The sequence below is a fragment of the Larus michahellis genome, chromosome 29, assembly GCF_964199755.1.
Source record: "Larus michahellis chromosome 29, bLarMic1.1, whole genome shotgun sequence".
In the NCBI taxonomy this organism is placed as follows: domain Eukaryota; kingdom Metazoa; phylum Chordata; class Aves; order Charadriiformes; family Laridae; genus Larus; species Larus michahellis.
Genome location: NC_133924.1, coordinates 501,764 through 520,704, shown reverse-complemented (window position 1 = coordinate 520,704; position 18,941 = coordinate 501,764). Strand labels below are relative to the sequence as shown.

At 60.3% G+C, this 18,941-nt stretch overlaps 2 protein-coding genes across 4 annotated transcripts; both read left to right on the top strand.

Annotated features, from left to right (window-relative positions):
• The first annotated feature begins 518 nt into the window (after nucleotides 1–518).
• LOC141735224 (butyrophilin subfamily 1 member A1-like) lies at nucleotides 519–8,376 on the top strand. Its single transcript, XM_074567858.1, has 8 exons — nucleotides 519–833; nucleotides 1,313–1,660; nucleotides 2,385–2,666; nucleotides 3,302–3,406; nucleotides 3,705–3,725; nucleotides 5,727–5,747; nucleotides 6,765–6,797; nucleotides 7,294–8,376. Exons 1-8 carry the CDS (start codon nucleotides 761–763, stop codon nucleotides 7,974–7,976), a joined length of 1,566 nt encoding a protein of 521 aa, XP_074423959.1. The 5' UTR covers nucleotides 519–760; the 3' UTR covers nucleotides 7,977–8,376.
• A 2,964-nt stretch (nucleotides 8,377–11,340) lies between these two features.
• LOC141735165 (butyrophilin subfamily 1 member A1-like) lies at nucleotides 11,341–18,208 on the top strand. Of its 3 annotated transcripts, XM_074567741.1 has the most exons (7): nucleotides 11,341–11,393; nucleotides 11,701–11,785; nucleotides 12,267–12,614; nucleotides 13,339–13,532; nucleotides 14,251–14,430; nucleotides 16,529–16,561; nucleotides 17,059–18,208. In XM_074567741.1, the coding sequence occupies exons 2-7, from the start codon at nucleotides 11,713–11,715 to the stop codon at nucleotides 17,065–17,067; spliced, it is 837 nt and encodes a 278-aa protein (XP_074423842.1). In that variant the 5' UTR covers nucleotides 11,341–11,393; nucleotides 11,701–11,712; the 3' UTR covers nucleotides 17,068–18,208. The 3 variants fall into 3 exon arrangements, with proteins under 3 accessions (XP_074423842.1, XP_074423841.1, XP_074423843.1); XM_074567740.1 differs by lacking the exons at nucleotides 16,529–16,561; nucleotides 17,059–18,208 and having other exon boundaries at nucleotides 14,251–15,279; XM_074567742.1 differs by lacking the exons at nucleotides 11,341–11,393; nucleotides 11,701–11,785; nucleotides 12,267–12,614; nucleotides 13,339–13,532; nucleotides 14,251–14,430 and adding an exon at nucleotides 15,890–15,904 and having other exon boundaries at nucleotides 16,266–16,561.
• Nucleotides 18,209–18,941: the final 733 nt, after the last annotated feature.

Genomic DNA, 18,941 nt, shown 5'->3' with positions numbered 1-18,941 from the left:
TGGGGTTTGCTCCGGAGGTGGGGCAGGCCAGAGAGCGAAAGGAGAGATGCTGAGCAGGAAAACAAAATACATTCCTTCAGCGACAATGGCCGTAGGAAAGAAAATCATCCCCTTTTGGGAAAGGAAATGCTTCTTTATGGATGCAAAACCTCGCCGAGGTCTCTGCCCCAGCACAGGCTGCCAGGAGAGGTGCAGCCCTGGGAAAAGACACCTCCACCACCTCCCACCCAGGAACGGGGAGGGTGATGGTTTCTCTTTGGCATTTTGAGCTTGGAGGTTTATTTTATGACTCTAACCCCGCTGACGGGGATCAGCGCTGGGTGAGGAACCTCAGCTCAAGGCATTGGGGGGGGGGTGGTGGACCTTGAAGTCATTCCAAAGTCCATAATTCTGCACCCGGCAACTAGAAAAAGGTTGGAGATGTTGGGTGCAACTTGTACACGTCGGGTGAGTGATTTTTCTTTTTGCAGGGGATTTAGAATCTCTAATTAATTTAACGTCTTGAAAGGGGTTCAGCGCAAATGCTGGGGAAGGGCAGTGGGGCAGAGCAGGGGCTGCAGCGGGAGCCGCGGCGTGGGCCCGTCCTGCCCTCGACCGACGGTTCCTCCCGACGGCAGGGTGCGGGGGGTTTGGTGGGATTTCTGGAGCCTCCCTGGGGGCGGGTGCAGCCCTTCTTCCCCATCCCCTCCCCGGCGGCTGTAACGCCCCCTTGCCCTCCCTCTGCCTCCCTTCCCACCCTCTTCTCCAGCTGCGCCCGCAGATGGGGTTCCCCGCCAGCCCCAGGGGCCTCCTGAGTTATTTCCTGACTCTCCACGTGCTCCGCCTGGGATCAGGTAGGGATCCTGCAGGGCTGGGGGCGCTGAGCCCGCTGCGGGGGGCAGCTGTGGGGCAGGGGAGGTGCCGTGGGGCAGGAGGAGCTGAGCCCAGAGCTCGGCCGCGGATGGGTTTCACTTTCACTTTGGCTCTTGATGCCACCCCCACGTCCCTTGCCCTGGGACACCTTCAGTCCCGTCCCGCAGTGCTCCCCTAAAGCGTTTGTCCCTTCTCCCAGGGCTGGCCGGGCTGGGGGCTATTTTCGGGGTTGGGGGTGACTTTCTGGAGCAGTTCCCACTCCCAGGGAACCTCCTTCTCCTTGGAGTCCTCCCACTCCCTCTCCAGTGTCTCCAGGCTCTTTGGAGCACGGGGTGGGGGCAAAGAGACACCCGCGGGATGGAGCGGGCACCGCTCACGCCACGCTCGCCCCTTGCCATGCAACGCCCCGAATTAACGTGGGCGCAATCTCCGTCTCTCTGTGTCCTTCTCCGTCCCCAAGCTGAGTTCAGAGTGGTGGGACCAGACCGACCTCTCCTTGCCACCGTGGGGCAGGACGTCGTGCTGCCGTGTCACTTGTCCCCACGCGCGGACGCTCGGAGCTTGGAGATCAGGTGGATCCGGCACCAGTTCTCTGAAATCGTGCATCTCTACCGAAATGGAGAGGACCTGTATGGGGCAAAGATGAAGGAATACACTGGAAGGACAGAGTTGGTCAGAGATGGTCTCTCCGGTGGGACCCTGGACTTGCGACTCGCTGGGGTGAGACCCTCTGATGATGGCCAGTATGTCTGCACCGTGCAGGATGCTACCACTTATGAAGAAGCCATGGTGGAGCTGGAGGTGGCAGGTTTGTGGGTGGTGCGGTGTTTCCTGGGGGTGGTTCAGGTGTCCCTGGGTTGGTGTGTCCCTCCCAGACCTCTGTCCCATCCTCACATCCATCCATCCAATGCCAAAGGCCAATAGACCTTGACAGAGGGCGGGTTGAAGGGGACCCTTCCCATCCGTGCCTGCCCAGGAAGGAGCACAGACATGGTGCTGGAGGTGTTTTTGGGGGCAGAGTGGCACAAACGAGGTGGCTTTGTGTCTCTGTGGTGTCCTCGAGGTGTTGTGAGGGCAGAGGGGAGAAGCTGCTGAGCAGCTGCTTGGGCTCAGGGCCTGGGCTGCCAAGCGAGCCCAGGATGGGAGCTACCGCTGTGCCTGGCGTTGGGAAGAGCCCTCTTCCCAGGTGCCACCAGCTGGATCCTTGCTTTGCCTTTGCCGTTTGTGCCGGAGGAGACCTGGCGCCTCGTCTGGAAGCCTCAGGGCTTCTTGGACAAGGCCGGGAGAGGGCAGAGACCTTGCTCGGCCTCTGGGTCCTCCTCTGCCGGGCTGTTTTATGGGCGATGTGGGGTCATTGGGCATCAATGCTCTCCGGTTCCTGCACACGTTGGGGTGGTTTGGGTGGTGTGAGGAGCACGTGCGTGGTCCCACAGCCCCCTCGGGACAATGGGATGTGTCTGGTACGGGGTTGGGTCTTTGCCTTTGAGCCGAGTCCATCCCTAACTCAGCCCAACGGCGGGCTCTTCCCCCAGCCATGGGCTCCGTCCCTCTCATCTCTCTGGAGGCTCACCAGGACGGAGGCATCCGGGTGGTGTGTGGATCGGCCGGCTGGTACCCACAACCGGAGGTGCTGTGGAAGGCTGCCAACGGGCAGCGTCTGCCCTCGGTCTCCCAGAGACGTTCCTCTGACGAGAGGGGCCTGTTTGAGATCCAAGATGTCGTCGTGGTGAGCGGGAAGGGCGATGGGAACTTGTCGTGCGTGGTGAGGAACAGCCGCCTGGAGCAGGAGCAGGCGTCGTCCCTGCACATCTCAGGTGCAGGATGGCAGCGGGGCTGGGGTTGGCTGCGCTTGAGGGGGGAGCGCTTTGATCTAGGGGGGCTGGAGAAACGTGCGGGGGGTGGGGGAATGGGAGGGGGTGCACCCGCAGGTGAGCTTTAGCACAGGAGATAACCTGAGCCTGGCGGGCTTCAGGGGAGCATTGGGATGTCTGTGCGCTGGAGAGGACGATGTCCCCTTGAGCCCGGGGCTCCCAGCACAAGGCTTTAGGAGTGGGGTGGTGTAATCCCAGCCCAGAGCCGGCACCGCGCAGCCCCTCGCTCATTCCCCACCATTGGGATGGGATAGAGAATGGGAAGAGTAACGGGTTTTGTCCCAGCTGTTTGCGTCCCCCAAGCCCACTCGCTGGTGGGGTGGTGTGAGGAGCAGACCATTCCTCGACTGCCCAGCGACACCCAAAACCATCAGTGCGCTCCCATCGCTGCTTCTCATCCCAAATCCAAAACATCCCATCCCTCAATAGCTGCAAGCGATGACGTCCACTTGTTCATTCCGTCCCAGGCAAAACCCTGACGATGAGTTAGAACTTGGAGTTTTTCTTTCTCCCTTTCGTTTTCCTCCTACACAGGAGTGCAAAGTGAGCCCTTTTCCTGCTGTGTTTTTGTTTCTCAGCTCCCTTTTTCCACAACGCCCGTCCTTGGATGGCAGCTCTGGGTGTCTTCCTCGTGCTTTCAGTGGCATCATTTAGTCTCAATGTTTATCTCTGGCGAAGGAAAGGTGAGTTTGTCACGGGGGGGATGGAATGGAGGGGATCAGGGTGGAGCGAGGCCAAGCCCTGGCCCATGGACGTATGTGGAAGGGGATGACAGTCGTGTCAAAAGGTGTTTTGCCTTCATTAAAGAAGCTCTTTGGGCACAGGAAGGATGGGGACAAGGACCCGGGGTGTGGGTGGGAGGCCAGGGAGCGTGGCCAGAGCACCTGGCTGGTGGGACGGTGCAAGAGTCCCTGGTGAGATGTTAGCGCCGATGAAGCAGCTGCTCTCCTGACCTCCTCTTCCTCTGCCTTTGCTTTGCAGTGGGGCTGTCCAGAACGCTGGGTGAGTCCTTCTGGCCCCTGCCACCAGCGAAGCCTCCTGAGAAAGGAGCCCCCTGGGAGGGACGTGGCTCTGGGTGTCTCGTGATCGCCCTGTGGTCGTTGGTCTGGGTTGATGGAGCCCAGAAGGGGAGTGGAGAGCACTGGGGCTGGGAACGGGGCCCAGGAGGTGACCTAAGTCATGGGGAGAAGTGGGGACCCGTCATCAGTCAGCTTAAATCAGGCTGAGCCTTAAATCTCTGCTCAAGTCAGGCTTCAATGCAGGGTGCCCGGGAGGGGTGGCTGGGGGAGCAGGGAGGCAGGGAACCTGCTCTGGGACCCACACGGTCTTTTCCCACTCCCCAAACACAAGGAGTTTGGGGTCTCGCCAGCTCTGCCTGCTCCTGCAGGAACAGCCATGGGATGAGAAGCCGTCCCCTCTCATCACTCATTAATTTGATTTTTGCTTTCCAGGGAATCGAGATGCAGAACTAGGTGAGTCTCCAGGAGCTCTGTCATGGCTCGGTGTCCTCTCCCGGGTGCTCTGTGCTCAGCCCTTTCCCCCTTTGCCCGTCCCCTCCATCCCTCCATCCCCTGGGGGTGGGGAAACTCCAACGGGATGTGCCTGGGAGGGTGGGCAGCTGGGGGACACCAGCCCAGGGATGGACCCTCTCCCTTGGCCAGACTCCCTGGGGACCGGCCGTGGGACATGACCTGGCTGGAGGGGGCCATTCACAGGGTTTTGTGGTCTTTTCCCACTCCCCAAACTCTCTGAGCTCTCCTCGAGCTCTGTGTGCTCCTGTAGGAGCAGCCATGGGATGAGAAGCCGTCCCCTCTCATCACTCATCGCTTCTTTTTTTCCATTCCAGAGGAACAAGCTGCACTGTTGGGTGAGTCTCCGTGATCTCCTCTTGCCTTGGTGTCCTCTCCCGGGTGCTCTGTGCTCGGCCCTTTCCCCCTTTGCCCGTCCCCTCCATCCCTCCATCCCCTGGGTGTGGGGAAACCCCAAGGGGATGTGCCTGGGAGGGTGGGCAGCTGGGGGACACCAGCCCAGGGTTGGACCCTCTCCCCTGTCCAGACCCACTGGCCACCATCCATGGGACATAACCAGGCTGAAGGGAGCCCCCCGGGAGCCAAGGGCTCTTTTCCCCCTCCCCAAACAGAAGGGCTCTGCCTTCTCCTGTAGGAGCAGCCATGGGATGAGAAGCTGTCCCCTCTCATCACTGATTGACTTTCTTTATCCTTTCCAGGGGAACGAGACACAGCACTGAGTGAGTCTCCATGATCTCCTCTTGGCTCGGTGTCCTCTCCCGGGTGCTCTGTGCTCGGCCCTGTCCCCCCGTGCCCGTCCCCTCCATCCCTCCATCCCCTGGGGGCAGGGAAACCCCAAGGGGATGTGCCTGGGAGGGTGGGCAGCTGGGGGACACCAGCCCAGGGATGGACCCTCTCCCCTGCCCAGACCCACTGGCCACCATCCATGGGACAGAACCAGGCTGGAGGGAGCCCCCCTGGGAGCCAAGGGCTCTTTTCCCCCTCCCCAAACAGAAGGGCTCTGCCAAGTCCTGCGGGTGCAGTTGTGGGATGAGAAGCTGTCCCCTCTCATCACTGATTGACTTTCTTTATCCTTTCCAGGGGAACGAGACACAGCACTGAGTGAGTCTCCATGATCTCCTCTTGGCTCGGTGTCCTCTCCCGGGTGCTCTGTGCTCGGCCCTATCCCCCTTTGCCCGTCCCCTCCATCCCTCCATCCCCTCGCTCCACAGAAACCCCAAGGGGATGTGCCTGGGAGGGTGGGCAGCTGGGGGACACCAGCCCAGGGATGGACCCTCTCCCTTGGCCAGACTCCCTGGGGACCGGCCGTGGGACATGACCTGGCTGGAGGGGGCCATTCACAGGGTGTGGGAGTCTTTTCCCACTCCCCAAACTCTCTGAGCTCTCCTCGAGCTCTGTGCGCTCCTGTAGGAGCAGCCATGGGATGAGAAGCCGTCCCCTCTCATCACTCATCGCTTCTTTTTTTCCTTTCCAGGTGAAAAAGCTGCAGCACTGGGTGAGTCTCCGTGATCTCCTCTTGGCTCGGTGTCCTCTCCCGGGTGCTCTGTGCTCGGCCCTTTCCCCCCTTTGCCCGTCCCCTCCATCCCTCCATCCCTTGGATCCGCAGAAACCCCAAGGGGATGTGCCTGGGAGGGTGGGCAGCTGGGGGACACCAGCCCAGGGATGGACCCTCTCCCCTGCCCAGACCCACTGGCCACCATCCATGGGACATAACCAGGCTGGAGGGAGCCCCCCCGGGAGCCAAGGGCTCTTTTCCCCCTCCCCAAACAGAAGGGCTCTGCCAACTCCTGCGGGTGCAGTTGTGGGATGAGAAGCTGTCCCCTCTCATCACTGATTGACTTTCTTTATCCTTTCCAGAGGAACGAGACGCGGCAATGCGTGAGTCTCCGTGATCTCCTCTTGGCTCCGTGTCCTCTCCCGGGTGCTCTGTGCTAGGCCCTATCCCCCTTTGCCTGGCCCCTCCATCCCTCCATCCCCTGGGGGTGGGGAAACTCCAACGGGATGTGCCTGGGAGGGTGGGCAGCTGGGGGACACCAGCCCAGGGATGGACCCTCTCCCTTGGCCAGACTCCCTGGGGACCGGCCGTGGGACATGACCTGGCTGGAGGGGGCCATTCACAGGGTTTTGTGGTCTTTTCCCACCCCCCAAACTCTCTGAGCTCTCCTCGAGCTCTGTGCGCTCCTGTAGGAGCAGCCATGGGATGAGAAGCCGTCCCCTCTCATCACTCATCGCTTCTTTTTTTCCATTCCAGAGGAACAAGCTGCACGGTTGGGTGAGTCTCCGTGATCTCCTTGTGGCTCGGTGTCCTCTCCCGGGTGATCTCTGCTCGGCCCTTTCCCGCTGTGTCCGTCCCCTCCATCCCTCCATCCCTTGGATCCCAACAAACCCCCAGGGGACGTGCCCGGGAGGGTGGGCGGCCGGGGGCACCGGCCCAGGGATGGACCCTCTCCCTTGCCCCAACTCCCTGGGGACCGGCCGTGGGACGTGACCTTGCTCTTGTCCCTCCTTGTAGCGTGGAGAAAGTTCCTGCTTCCTGAAAATCCAGGTAATTGCGTATTTTACTGTATTTTTATGGGTGGTTCTCCTCCCTTTCCCTCTGCGGGAGGTGTAACTGGGTGGCCAGTGAAGGCACTGGGTGGCCACTGAAGGGGGACTGGCCATCCCGGGTCGTGTTGGTGTCTCAGACCCCCCAGACCATGGCACTGGGCTGTATCTCGCCCCGTTTTCTTGCAATTTCGTCCCATTCTGAGTCACCCCCTTGGGCCCCAGAGGAGCCACCGCCCCCTGAGACCCCGTGCGCTGCCCAGCCCAGCCCCTGCCTCCCCGTCCTGCTCCTCCCTGCGCGGGCTGCAGCCCCACCGGTGCCTCTTCCCACGGGACCGAGCTCGGCCGTGGCCGTGCTGGGGCCGGCCCCGCGGTGGGGATGGAGAGGAGGAAGGAGATGCCCAGTCTCCTGCCCTGGGGGCCAGGTCCTGTCCCTGAGGGGGTGAAACCTGCCCGGGACTGAGCTCTGATGCTGCGGCTCCTCCTGTCCCCTGCAGATGTGGTGACCCTGGATCCAAACACGGCTCATTCCCAACTCGTCCTGTCGGACGATCAGAGGCGCGTGAGGTGGCAAAGAGAAGAGCGGGACCTGCCCGACATCCCGGAGAGATTTACCTATTATTTCTGCGTTTTTGGCCAGGAGGGGTTCCGGGAGGGGAGACACTGCTGGGAGGTGGAGGTGGAGGTGGAGGTGGAGGTGGGAGGTGACTCGTGGTGGGCTGTTGGGGTGGCCAAGGAGTCTGTGGAGAGGAAGAGGTTCTCGGACTGGAGCCCTGAAGGAGGGGTCTGGGCAGTGCAGCACTGCTATGGGCAGTTCATGTCTCTCACCTCTCCTCCCACCTTCCTTCCCCAGTCCCCGCTCCCCAGCAGGATCTGGGTCTGTCTGGACTGCGCCCGGGGGCTGGTGACTTTCCTCGATGCCGACACCGGGGTCGAGATCTTCACGTTCCCACCAGCCTCGTTCAAAGGGGAGACCCTGCGCCCCTGGTTTTGGGTAGAAACAGAGAAAACCCAGCTGTGCCTGAGGGGCAGCGTCCCCCAGACCCTCATCCCCCCTTCCCTCCCCTCCCCGGCCACCGGCAGCCCCTGCCCTTCTCCGGAGACTCCCCACGCTCCTCTCCTGGATCCCGCGGGAGACGTCCATCCCTGTGCCCCAGCCCAGGGAGCAGAGGGGGAGTGAGGGGCAGGGGACGGAGGGGGGTCGCTGCGGGGTGTCGTGTCCCCTCCGGGAGGCTGTGAGCGGCTGGGGGGGGGTGTCATCCTTTTGGCTTTGATGGAGGGAATTTTCCTTCGGCTCTGGGTTGCCTTTTTGGATTTAGCGGGCGAGAACACGACGTCGGGACGCGGCCGAGAGACGTTTCCGTCCGTCAGTTGAGGGCTTTTTTCTTTTTTTTCGCCTTCCCCGTCGCAGCCCAGCGGGAGCGCGGCCGGGAGAAGGCGCCCAAAAGGGATATTCCGCCCCACGGGCGTCCCGTTGGGGATAGAAACGGGGGGTCGCTGCCGGGGGTGGGGTGGGGGGGCCGGGACCCGCCGTCGCCGCTGGGGATGGGCCAGGCAACCAGCGCTCGGGTGGGGAGGGCAACTCAGCGTCGGGTCGCTTTATCCCGTACATTATTTTACAATAAATATCGGTCTTTTCCTCGCCCATTGCTCCTCTATTCGATTGCCTGCCCCCCAACCCGCGAGGGTCTTTTTCCCGCCCCTTTTCTCCCTCTTCTCCCCTCCCCCCCCCCACCCCACAACGCGGGGGGATGGGCAACGGCGTGGGAGCCGCTGCCTGGTCCTACATTACTGACGTAAGGTTAAAACCACCCCACCACCCCCCCGGGGGGAGTCCAAGGGGGCCAGGATCCCCTGGGAACCACTTGGAAACCCTTGGGGACCCCCGTTGGAACACCATGGGACCCTTTGGAAACCCCTGGACCCCTTGGGAACCCTGGAGACCCCTTGGAACCCCTTGCAACCCCTTGGAGACGCTTGGAAACCCTTGGGGACCCCCTTGTGACGCCTTGGAACCCCTTGGGACCCACCTGGAGACCCTCTTGGAAACCCTTGGGGACCCCCTTGTGACCCCTTGGAACCGCTTGGGACCCCTTGGAAACCCTTGGGGACCCCCTTGGAACCCTGGAGACCCCTTGGAACCCCTTGGGACCCCTTGGAAACCCTTGGGGACCCCTCGGAACCCCTTGGGCGTTGGTGGGAGCGTTGATGTGCCGGAGGGTGGGATGGATGGATCTACGGAGGGATCCGGAGGTGTCGGATGGATGGGTCCAAGGCGTTGGTGGGAGCGTTGACGTGCCGGAGGGTGGGATGGATCTAGGGAGGGATCCGGAGGTGTCGGATGGATGGGCCCAAGGCGTTGGTGGGAGCGTTGATGTGCCGGAGGGTGGGATGGATGGATCTACAGAGGGATCTGGAGCTGTCGGATGGATGAGTCCAAGGCGTTGGTGGGAGCGTTGATGTGCCGGAGGGTGGGATGGATGGATCTACGGAGGGATCCGGAGCTATCGGATGGATGGGCCCAAGGCGTTGGTGGGAGCATTGATGTGCCGGAGGGTGGGATGGATGGATCTATGGAGGGATCCAGAGCTGTTGGATGGATGGGACCAAGGCGTTGGTGGGAGCGTTGATGTGCCGGAGGGTGGGATGGATGGATCTATGGAGGGATCCAGAGCTGTTGGAGGGATGGGACCAAGGCGTTGGTGGGAGCGTTGACGTGCCGGAGGGTGGGATGGATGGATCTACGGAGGGATCCGGTTAGATGGATGGGCCCAAGGCGTTGGTGGGAGCGTTGATGTGCCGGAGGGTGGGATGGATGGATCTACGGAGGGATCCAGAGCTGTCGGATGGATGGGCCCAAGGCGTTGGTGGGAGGTTGCCCAAGGCCAAGTGCCGGGTCCTGCCCATGGGTCACACCAACCCCATGGACGCTGGGGGCTGGGGGAGGAGCGGCTGGAGCCCTCCCCGGCAGAAAAGGACCTGGGGGTGTTGGTCGAGAGATGGACGAATGCGCGCCCAGGTGGCCGAGGTGGCCACCAGCGTCCCGGCCTGTCTCAAGACCGGCGTGGCCAGCAGCACCGGGGCCGCGACCGTCCCCCCGTCCTGGGCACTGGGGAGGTTCCACCACTTTTCTTCTTCTTTTCCTGCTTTTTTTCTTCTTTTTCCCACTTTTCTTCTTCTTTTCCTGCTTTTCTTCTTCTTTTTCCCACTATCCTTCTTCTTCTTTTCCTGCTTTTCTTCTTCTTTTTCCCACTTTTCTTCTTCTTTTCCTACTTTTCATCTACTTTTTCCCACTTTTCCTCTTGTTTTCCTACTTTTCTTCTTCTTTTTTCCACTTTTCTTCTTCTTTTCCTACTTTTCTTCTTCTTTTCCTGCTTTTCTTCCTCTTTTTTCCACTTTTCTTCTTCTTTTTCCTACTTTTTTCTTCTTTTCCTGCGTTTCTTCTTCTTTTCCCCACTTTTCTCCTTCTTTTCCTACTTTCCTTCTTCTTTTTTCCACTTTTCTTCTTCGTTTCCACTATTCTTCTTCTCGTTCCTACTTTTCTTCTTCTCTTTCCACTTTTCTTCTTCTTTTTCCCACTTTTCTTCTTTTTTTTCCACTGTTGTTCTTCTTTTCCTACTTTTCTCCTTCTTTTTCCACTTTTCTTCTTTTTCCAATTTTCTTCTTCTTTTTCCCACTTTTCTTCTTCTTTTCCTACTTTTCTCTTTCTTTTTCCCACTTTTCTTCTTCTTTTCCTGCTTTTCTTCTTCTTTTCCTGCTTTTCTTCTTCTTTTTCCCACTTTTCTTCTTCTTTTCCTACTTTTCTTCTTCTTTTTCCCACTTTTCTTCTTCTTTTCCTGCTTTTCTTCTTCTTTTCCTGCTTTTCTTCTTCTTTTTCCCACTTTTCTTCTTCTTTTTCCCACTTTTCTTCTTCTTTTTTCCACTTTTCTTCTTCTTTTCCTACTTTTCTTCTTCTTTTCCTGCTTTTCTTCCTCTTTTTTCCACTTTTCTTCTTCTTTTTCCTACTTTTTTCTTCTTTTCCTGCGTTTCTTCTTCTTTTCCCCACTTTTCTCCTTCTTTTCCTACTTTTCTTCTTCTTTTTTCCACTTTTCTTCTTCTTTTTTCCACTTTTCTTCTTCTCGTTCCTACTTTTCTTCTTCTCTTTCCACTTTTCTTCTTCTTTTTCCCACTTTTCTTCTTTTTTTTCCACTGTTGTTCTTCTTTTCCTACTTTTCTCCTTCTTTTTCCACTTTTCTTCTTTTTCCACTTTTCTTCTTCTCTTTCCTACTCTTCTTCTTCTTTTCCTACTTTTCTCCTTCTTTTTCCCACTTTTCTTCTTTTTCCCACTTTTCTTGTTCTTTTTCCTACTTTTCTTCTTCTTTTTTCCACTTTTCTCTTTCTTTTCCTACTTTTCTTCTTCTTTTTCCCACTTTTCTTCTTCTTTTCCCACTTTTCTTCTTCTTTTTCCTACTTTCATTCTTCTTCTTTTTCCCCTGGCCTCGGGGGCGGGGTGGAGCCTGGAGTCACTCCAAAGCCCATAATCCTGTTCCTGGAAAACCGCACAAAGCTTGGAGGTGTTGGGAGTTACCAGGTGCCTCCTGCAGATGGTACCCGTCCGGTGAGTGAATTTCCTTTCCGCAGGGCATTAAGAATCTCTAATTAATTTAAAGTCTCGTATGAGGGGTTCAGAAGAAACCCAGGGGGGAGGGGGGCAGTGGGGCAGAGCAGGGGCTGCAGCGGGAGCCGCGGCGTGGGCCCGTCCTGCCCTCGACCGACGGTTCCTCCCGACGGCAGGGTGCGGGGGGTTTGGTGGGATTTCTGGAGCCTCCCTGGGGGCGGGTGCAGCCCTTCTTCCCCATCCCCTCCCCGGCGGCTGTAACGCCCCCTTGCCCTCCCTCTGCCTCCCTTCCCACCCTCTTCTCCAGCTGCGCCCGCAGATGGGGTTCCCCGCCAGCCCCAGGGGCTTCCTGAGTTATTTCCTGACTCTCCACGTGCTCCGCCTGGGATCAGGTAGGGATCCTGCAGGGCTGGGGGGGGCTGAGCCCGCTGCGGGGGGCAGATGTGGGGCAGGGGAGGTGCCGTGGGGCAGGAGGAGCTGAGCCCAGAGCTCGGCCGCGGATGGGTTTCACTTTCACTTTGGCTCTTGATGCCACCCCCACGTCCCTTGCCCTGGGACACCTTCAGTCCCGTCCCGCAGTGCTCCCCTAAAGCGTTTGTCCCTTCTCCCAGGGCTGGCCGAGCTGGGGGCTATTTTCGGGGTTGGGGGTGACTTTCTGGAGCAGGTTCCCACTCCCAGGGAACCTCCTTCTCCTTGGAGTCCTCCCACTCCCTCTCCAGTGTCTCCAGGCTCTTTGGAGCACGGGGTGGGGGCAAAGAGACACCCGCGGGATGGAGCGGGCACCGCTCACGCCACGCTCGCCCCTTGCCATGCAACGCCCCGAATTAACGTGGGCGCAATCTCCGTCTCTCTGTGTCCTTCTCCGTCCCCAAGCTGAGTTCAGAGTGGTGGGACCAGACCGACCTCTCCTTGCCACCGTGGGGCAGGACGTCGTGCTGCCGTGTCACTTGTCCCCACGCGCGGACGCTCGGAGCTTGGAGATCAGGTGGATCCGGTACCGGTTCTCTGAAATCGTGCATCTCTACCGAAATGGAGAGGACCTGTATGGGGCAAAGATGGAGGAATACATTGGAAGGACAGAGTTGGTCAGAGATGGTCTCTCCGGTGGGACCCTGGACTTGCGACTCACTGGGGTGAGACCCTCTGATGATGGCCAGTACGTCTGCACTGTGAGAGATGCTGCCTCTTATGGAGAAGCCGTGGTGGAGCTGGAGGTGGCAGGTTTGTGGGTGGTGCGGTGTTTCCTGGGGGTGGTTCAGGTGTCCCTGGGTTGGTGTGTCCCTCCCAGACCTCTGTCCCACCCTCACGTCCATCCATCCAATGCCAAAGGCCAATAGACCTTGACAGAGGGCGGGTTGAAGGGGACCCTTCCCATCCGTGCCTGCCCAGGAAGGAGCACAGACATGGTGCTGGAGGTGTTTTTGGGGGCAGAGTGGCACAAACGAGGTGGCTTTGTGTCTCTGTGGTGTCCTCGAGGTGTTGTGAGGGCAGAGGGGAGAAGCTGCTGAGCAGCTGCTTGGGCTCAGGGCCTGGGCTGCCAAGCGAGCCCAGGATGGGAGCTACCGCTGTGCCTGGCGTTGGGAAGAGCCCTCTTCCCAGGTGCCACCAGCTGGATCCTTGCTTTGCCTTTGCCGTTTGTGCCGGAGGAGACCTGGCGCCTCGTCTGGAAGCCTCAGGGCTTCTTGGACAAGGCCGGGAGAGGGCAGAGACCTTGCTCGGCCTCTGGGTCCTCCTCTGCCAGGCTGTTTTATGGGCGATGTGGGATCATTGGGCATCAATGCTCTCTGGTTCCTGCACACGTTGGGGTGGTTTGGGTGGTGTGAGGAGCACGTGCGTGGTCCCACAGCCCCCTCGGGACAATGGGATGTGTCTGGTACGGGGTTGGGTCTTTGCCTTTGAGCCGAGTCCATCCCTAACTCAGCCCAACGGCGGGCTCTTCCCCCAGCCATGGGCTCCGTCCCTCTCCTCTCTCTGGAGGCTCACCAGGACGGAGGCATCCAGGTGGTGTGTGGATCGGCCGGCTGGTACCCACAACCGCAGGTGCTGTGGAAGGCTGCCAACGGGCAGCGTCTGCCCTCGGTCTCCCAGAGACGTTCCTCTGACGAGAGGGGCCTGTTTGAGATCCAAGATGTCGTCGTGGTGAGCGGGAAGGGCGATGGGAACTTGTCGTGCGTGGTGAGGAACAGCCGCCTGGAGCAGGAGCAGGCGTCGTCCCTGCACATCAGGCAGCGGGGCTGGGGTTGGCTGTGCTTGGGGGGTGGGGGGGCGGTTTGATCTCGGGGGGCTAGAGAAACGTGTGGGGGGTGGGGGAATGGGAGGGGATGCACCCGCAGGTGAGCTTTAGCGCAGGAGATAACCTGAGCCTGGCGGGCTTCAGGGGAGCATTGGGATGTCCGTGGGCTGGAGAGGACGATGTCCCCTTGAGCCCGGGGCTCCCAGCACAAGGCTTTAGGAGTGGGGTGGTGTAATCCCAGCCCAGAGCCGGCACCGCGCAGCCCCTCGCTCATTCCCCACCGTTGGGATGGGATAGAGAATGGGAAGAGTAACGGGTTTTGTCCCAACTGTTTGCGCCCCCCGCCAAGCCCACTCGCTGGTGGGGTGGTGTGAGGAGCAGACCATTCCTCGACTGCCCAGCGACAACCAAAACCATCAGTGCGCTCCCATCGCTGCTTCTCATCCCAAATCCAAAACATCCCGTCCCTGAATAGCTGCAAGCGATGACGTCCACTTGTTCATTCCGTCCCAGCCAAAACCCTGACGATGAGTTAGAACTTGGAGTTTTTCTTTCTCCCTTTCGTTTTCCTCCTACACAGGAGTGCAAAGTGAGCCCTTTTCCTGCTGTGTTTTTGTTTCTCAGCTCCCTTTTTCCACAACGCCCGTCCTTGGATGGCAGCTCTGGGTGTCTTCCTCGTGCTTTCAGTGGCGTCATTTAGTCTCAATGTTTATCTCTGGCGAAGGAAAGGTGAGTTTGTCACGGGGGGGATGGAATGGAGGGGATCGGGGTGGAGCGAGGCTGAGCCCTGGCCCATGGACGTATGTAGAAGGGGATGACAGTCGTGTCAAAAGGTGTTTTGCCTTCATTAAAGAAGCTCTTTGGCACAGGAAGGATGGGGACAAGGACCCGGGGCGTGGGTGGGAGGCCAGGGAGCGTGGCCAGAGCACCTGGCTGGTGGGACGGTGCAAGAGTCCCTGGTGAGATGTTAGCGCCGATGAAGCAGCTGCTCTCCTGACCTCCTCTTCCTCTGCCTTTGCTTTGCAGTGGGGCTGTCCAGAACGCTGGGTGAGTCCTTCTGGCCCCTGCCACCAGCGAAGCCTCCTGAGAAAGGAGCCCCCTGGGAGGGACGTGGCTCTGGGTGGCTCTTGATCGCCCTGTGGTCGTTGGTCTGGGTTGATGGAGCCCAGAAGGGGAGTGGAGAGCACTGGGGCTGGGAACGGGGCCCAGGAGGTGACCTAACTCATGGGGAGAAGTGGGGACCCGTCATCAGTCAGCTTAAATCAGGCTGAGCCTTAAATCTCTGCTCAAGTCAGGCTTCAATGCAGGGTGCCTGGGAGGGGTGGCTGGGGGAGCAGGGAGGCAGGGAACCTGCTCTGGGACCCACACGGTCTTTTCCCACTCCCCAAACACAAGGAGTTTGGGGTCTCGCCAGCTCTGCCTGCTGCTGCAGGAACAGCCATGGGATGAGAAGCCGTCCCCTCTCATCACTCATTAATTTGATTTTTGCTTTCCAGGGAATTGAGATGCAGCACTAGGTGAGTCTCCAGGAGCTCTGTCATGGCTCGGTGTCCTCTCCCGGGTGCTCTGTGCTTGGCCCTTTCCCCCTTTGCCCGTCCCCTCCATCCCTCCATCCCCTGGGGTTGGGGAAACCCCAAGGGGATGTGCCTGGGAGGGTGGGCAGCTGGGGGACACCAGCCCAGGGATGGACCCTCTCCCCTGCCCAGAGCCACTGGCCACCATCCATGGGACATGACCAGGCTGGAGGGAGCCCCCCCGGGAGCCAAGGGCTCTTTTCCCCCTCCCCAAACAGAAGGGCTCTGCCAACTCCTGCGGGTGCAGTTGTGGGATGAGAAGCTGTCCCCTCTCATCACTGATTGACTTTCTTTATCCTTTCCAGGGGAACGAGACACAGCACTGAGTGAGTCTCCGTGATCTCCTCTTGGCTCGGTGACCTCTCCCGGGTGCTCTGTGCTCAGCCCTTCCCCCGCTTCCTCGTCCCCTCCATCGCTCCATCCCCTGGCTCCGCAGAAACCCCAAGGGGATGTGCCTGGGAGGGTGGGCAGCTGGGGGACACCAGCCCAGGGATGGACCCTCTCCCTTGGCCAGACTCCCTGGGGACCGGCCGTGGGACATAACCAGGCTGGACGGAGCCCCCCCGGGAGCCAAGGGCTCTTTTCCCCCTCCCCAAACAGAAGGGCTCTGCCAACTCCTGCGGGTGCAGTTGTGGGATGAGAAGCTGTCCCCTCTCATCACTGATTGACTTTATCCTTTCCAGGGGAACGAGACACAGCACTGAGTGAGTCTCCGTGATCTCCTCTTGGCTCGGTGTCCTCTCCCGGGTGCTCTGTGCTCAGCCCTTCCCCCGCTTCCTCATCCCCTCCATCCCTCCATCCCCCGGGTGTGGGGAAACCCCAAGGGGATGTGCCTGGGAGGGTGGGCAGCTGGGGGACACCAGCCCAGGGATGGACCCTCTCCCCTGCCCAGACCCACTGGCCACCATCCATGGGACATGACCAGGCTGGAGGGAGCCCCCCCGGGAGCCAAGGGCTCTTTTCCCCCTCCCCAAACAGAAGGGCTCTGCCAACTCCTGCGGGTGCAGTTGTGGGATGAGAAGCTGTCCCCTCTCATCACTGATTGACTTCCTTTTTCCTTTCCAGATGAACAAGATGCGGCACTGAGTGAGTCTCCGTGATCTCCTCTTGGCTCGGTGTCCTCTCCCGGGCGCTCTCTGCTCGGCCCTTTCCCGCTGTGTCCGTCCCCTCCATCCCCTCCATCCCCTGGATCCGAGCAAACCCCCAGGGGATGTGCCCGGGAGGGTGGGTGGCCGGGGGACACCGGCCCAGGGATGGACCCTCTCCCTTGGCCAGACTCCCTGGGGACCGGCCGTGGGACGTGACCTTGCTCTTGTCCCTCCTTGTAGCGTGGAGAAAGTTCCTGCTTCCTGAAAATCCAGGTAATTGCGTATTTTATTGTATTTTTACGGGTGGTTCTCCTCCCTTTCCCTCTGCGGGAGGTGTAACTGGGTGGCCAGTGAAGGCACTGGGTGGCCACTGAAGGGGGACTGGCCATCCTGGCTCGTATTGGTGTCTCAGACCCCCCCAGACCATGGCACTGGGCTGTATCTCGCCCCGTTTTCTTGCCGTTCCGCCCCATTCTGAGTCACCCCCTTGGGCCCCAGAGGAGCCACCGCCCCCTGAGACCCCGTGCGCTGCCCAGCCCAGCCCCTGCCTCCCCGTCCTGCTCCTCCCTGCGCGGGCTGCAGCCCCACCGGTGCCTCTTCCCACGGGACCGAGCTCGGCCGTGGCCGTGCTGGGGCCGGCCCCGTGGTGGGGATGGAGAGGAGGAAGGAGATGCCCAGTCTCCTGCCCCGCGGGGCAGGTCCTGTCCCCGAGGGGGTGAAACCTGCCCGGGACTGAGCTCTGATGCTGCGGCTCCTCCCGTCCCCTGCAGATGTGGTGACCCTGGATCCGAACACGGCTCATTCCCAACTCGTCCTGTCGGCCGATCGGAGGCGCGTGAGGCGGCAAAGCGAAGAGCGGGACCTGCCCGACATCCCGGAGAGATTTAGCTATTATTGCTGCGTTTTGGGCCAGGAGAGGTTCCGGGAGGGGAGACACTGCTGGGAGGTGGAGGTGGAGGGGGAGGTGGGAGGTGACTCGTGGTGGGCTGTTGGGGTGGCCAAGGAGTCTGTGCAGAGGAAAGGGAGACCCTTCCTGATCCCGGAAGCAGGGATCTGGGCAGTGCGGCACAGCTATGGGCAGTTCGCGTCTCTCACCTCTCGTCGCACCCTCCTCCCCCAGTCCCCACTCCCCAGCAGGATCTGGGTCTGTCTGGACTGCGCCCGGGGGCTGGTGACTTTCCTCCATGCCGACACCGGGGTCGAGATCTTCACGTTCCCACCAGCCTCGTTCAAAGGGGAGACCCTGCGCCCCTGGTTTTTGGTAGGAACAGAGAAAACCCAGCTGTGCCTGAGGGGCAGCGCCCCCCAGACCCTCATCCCCCCTTCCCTCCCCTCCCCAGCCGCCGGCAGCCCCTGCCCTTCTCCGGAGACTCCCCGCGCTCCTCTCCTGGATCCCACGGGAGACGTCCATCCCTGTGCCCCAGCCCGGGGAGCAGAGGGGGAGTGAGGGGCAGGGGATGGAGGGGGGTCGCTGTGGGGTGTCGTGTCCCCTCCTGCTGCGAGCGGCTGGGGAGGGTGTCGTCCTTTCGGCTTTGATGGAGGGAATTTTCCTTCGGCTCTGGGTTGCCTTTTTGGATTTAGCGGGCGAGAACACGACGTCGGGACGCGGCCGAGAGCCGTTTCCGTCCGTCAGTTGAGGGCTTTTTTCTTTTTTTTCGCCTTCCCCGTCGCAGCCCAGCGGGAGCGCGGCCGGGAGAAGGCGCCCAAAAGGGATATTCCGCCCCACGGGCGTCCCGTTGGGGATAGAAACGGGGGGTCGCTGCCGGGGGTGGGGTGGGGGGGCCGGGACCCGCCGTCGCCGCTGGGGATGGGCCAGGCAACCAGCGCTCGGGTGGGGAGGGCAACTCGGCGTCGGGGCGCTTTATCCCGTACATTATTTTACAATAAATATTGGTCTTTTCCTCACCCGTTGCTCCTCCATTCGACCACTTGCCCCCCAACACAGGAGGGTCTTTTTCCCACCCCTTTTCTCCCTCTTCTCCCCTCCCCCCCCCCCACCCCCCAACGCGGGGGGACGGGCAATGGCGCGGGAGCCGCTGCCTGGTCCTACATTGCTGACATACGGTTAAAAACACCCCACCACCCCCCCGGGGGGAGTCCAAGGGGGCCAGGACCCCCTGGGAACCACTTCGAAACACTTGGAGACTCCTTGGAAACCCTTGGGGACCCCCTTGGGAACTCTGGAGACCCCTTGGAACCCCTTGGGACCCCTTGGGGACCCCCTTTGAACCCCTTGGGACCCCTTGGAAACCCTGGAGACCCTCTTGGAAACCCTTGGGGACCCCCTTGTGACCCCTTCGAACCCCTTGGGACCCCTTGGAAACCCTTGGGACCCTCTGGAAACCCTGGAGACCCTCTTGGAAACCCTTGGGACCCCCTTGGAACCCCTTGGGACCCCCCTGGAACCCCTTGGAAACCCTTTGGGATGCCCTTGGGAACCCTGGAGACCCCTTGGAACCCCTTGGGACCCCTTGGAAACCCTTGGGGACCCCCTTCTGACCCCTCGGAACCCCTTGGGCGTTGGTGGGAGCATTGATGTGCCGGAGGGTGGGATGGATGGATCTACGGAGGGATCTGGAGCTGTCGGATGGATGGGCCCAAGGCGTTGGTGGGAGCGTGGATGTGCCAGAGGGTGGGATGGATGGATCTACAG

Bases quoted from the DNA above. Each gene is read 5' to 3' on its own strand.
- LOC141735224 (XM_074567858.1), top strand. From the start codon at position 761: ATGGGGTTCCCCGCCAGCCCCAGGGGCCTCCTGAGTTATTTCCTGACT. The intron at 3,407-3,704 runs GTGAGTTTGTCA...TTTGCTTTGCAG, and splicing joins TTATCTCTGGCGAAGGAAAG to TGGGGCTGTCCAGAACGCTG. The intron at 5,748-6,764 runs GTGAGTCTCCGT...CCCTCCTTGTAG, and splicing joins TGAAAAAGCTGCAGCACTGG to CGTGGAGAAAGTTCCTGCTT.
- LOC141735165 (XM_074567740.1), top strand. From the start codon at position 11,713: ATGGGGTTCCCCGCCAGCCCCAGGGGCTTCCTGAGTTATTTCCTGACT. The intron at 12,615-13,338 runs GTTTGTGGGTGG...CTCTTCCCCCAG, and splicing joins GGTGGAGCTGGAGGTGGCAG to CCATGGGCTCCGTCCCTCTC. The intron at 13,533-14,250 runs GTGAGCGGGAAG...TTTGTTTCTCAG, and splicing joins AGATCCAAGATGTCGTCGTG to CTCCCTTTTTCCACAACGCC.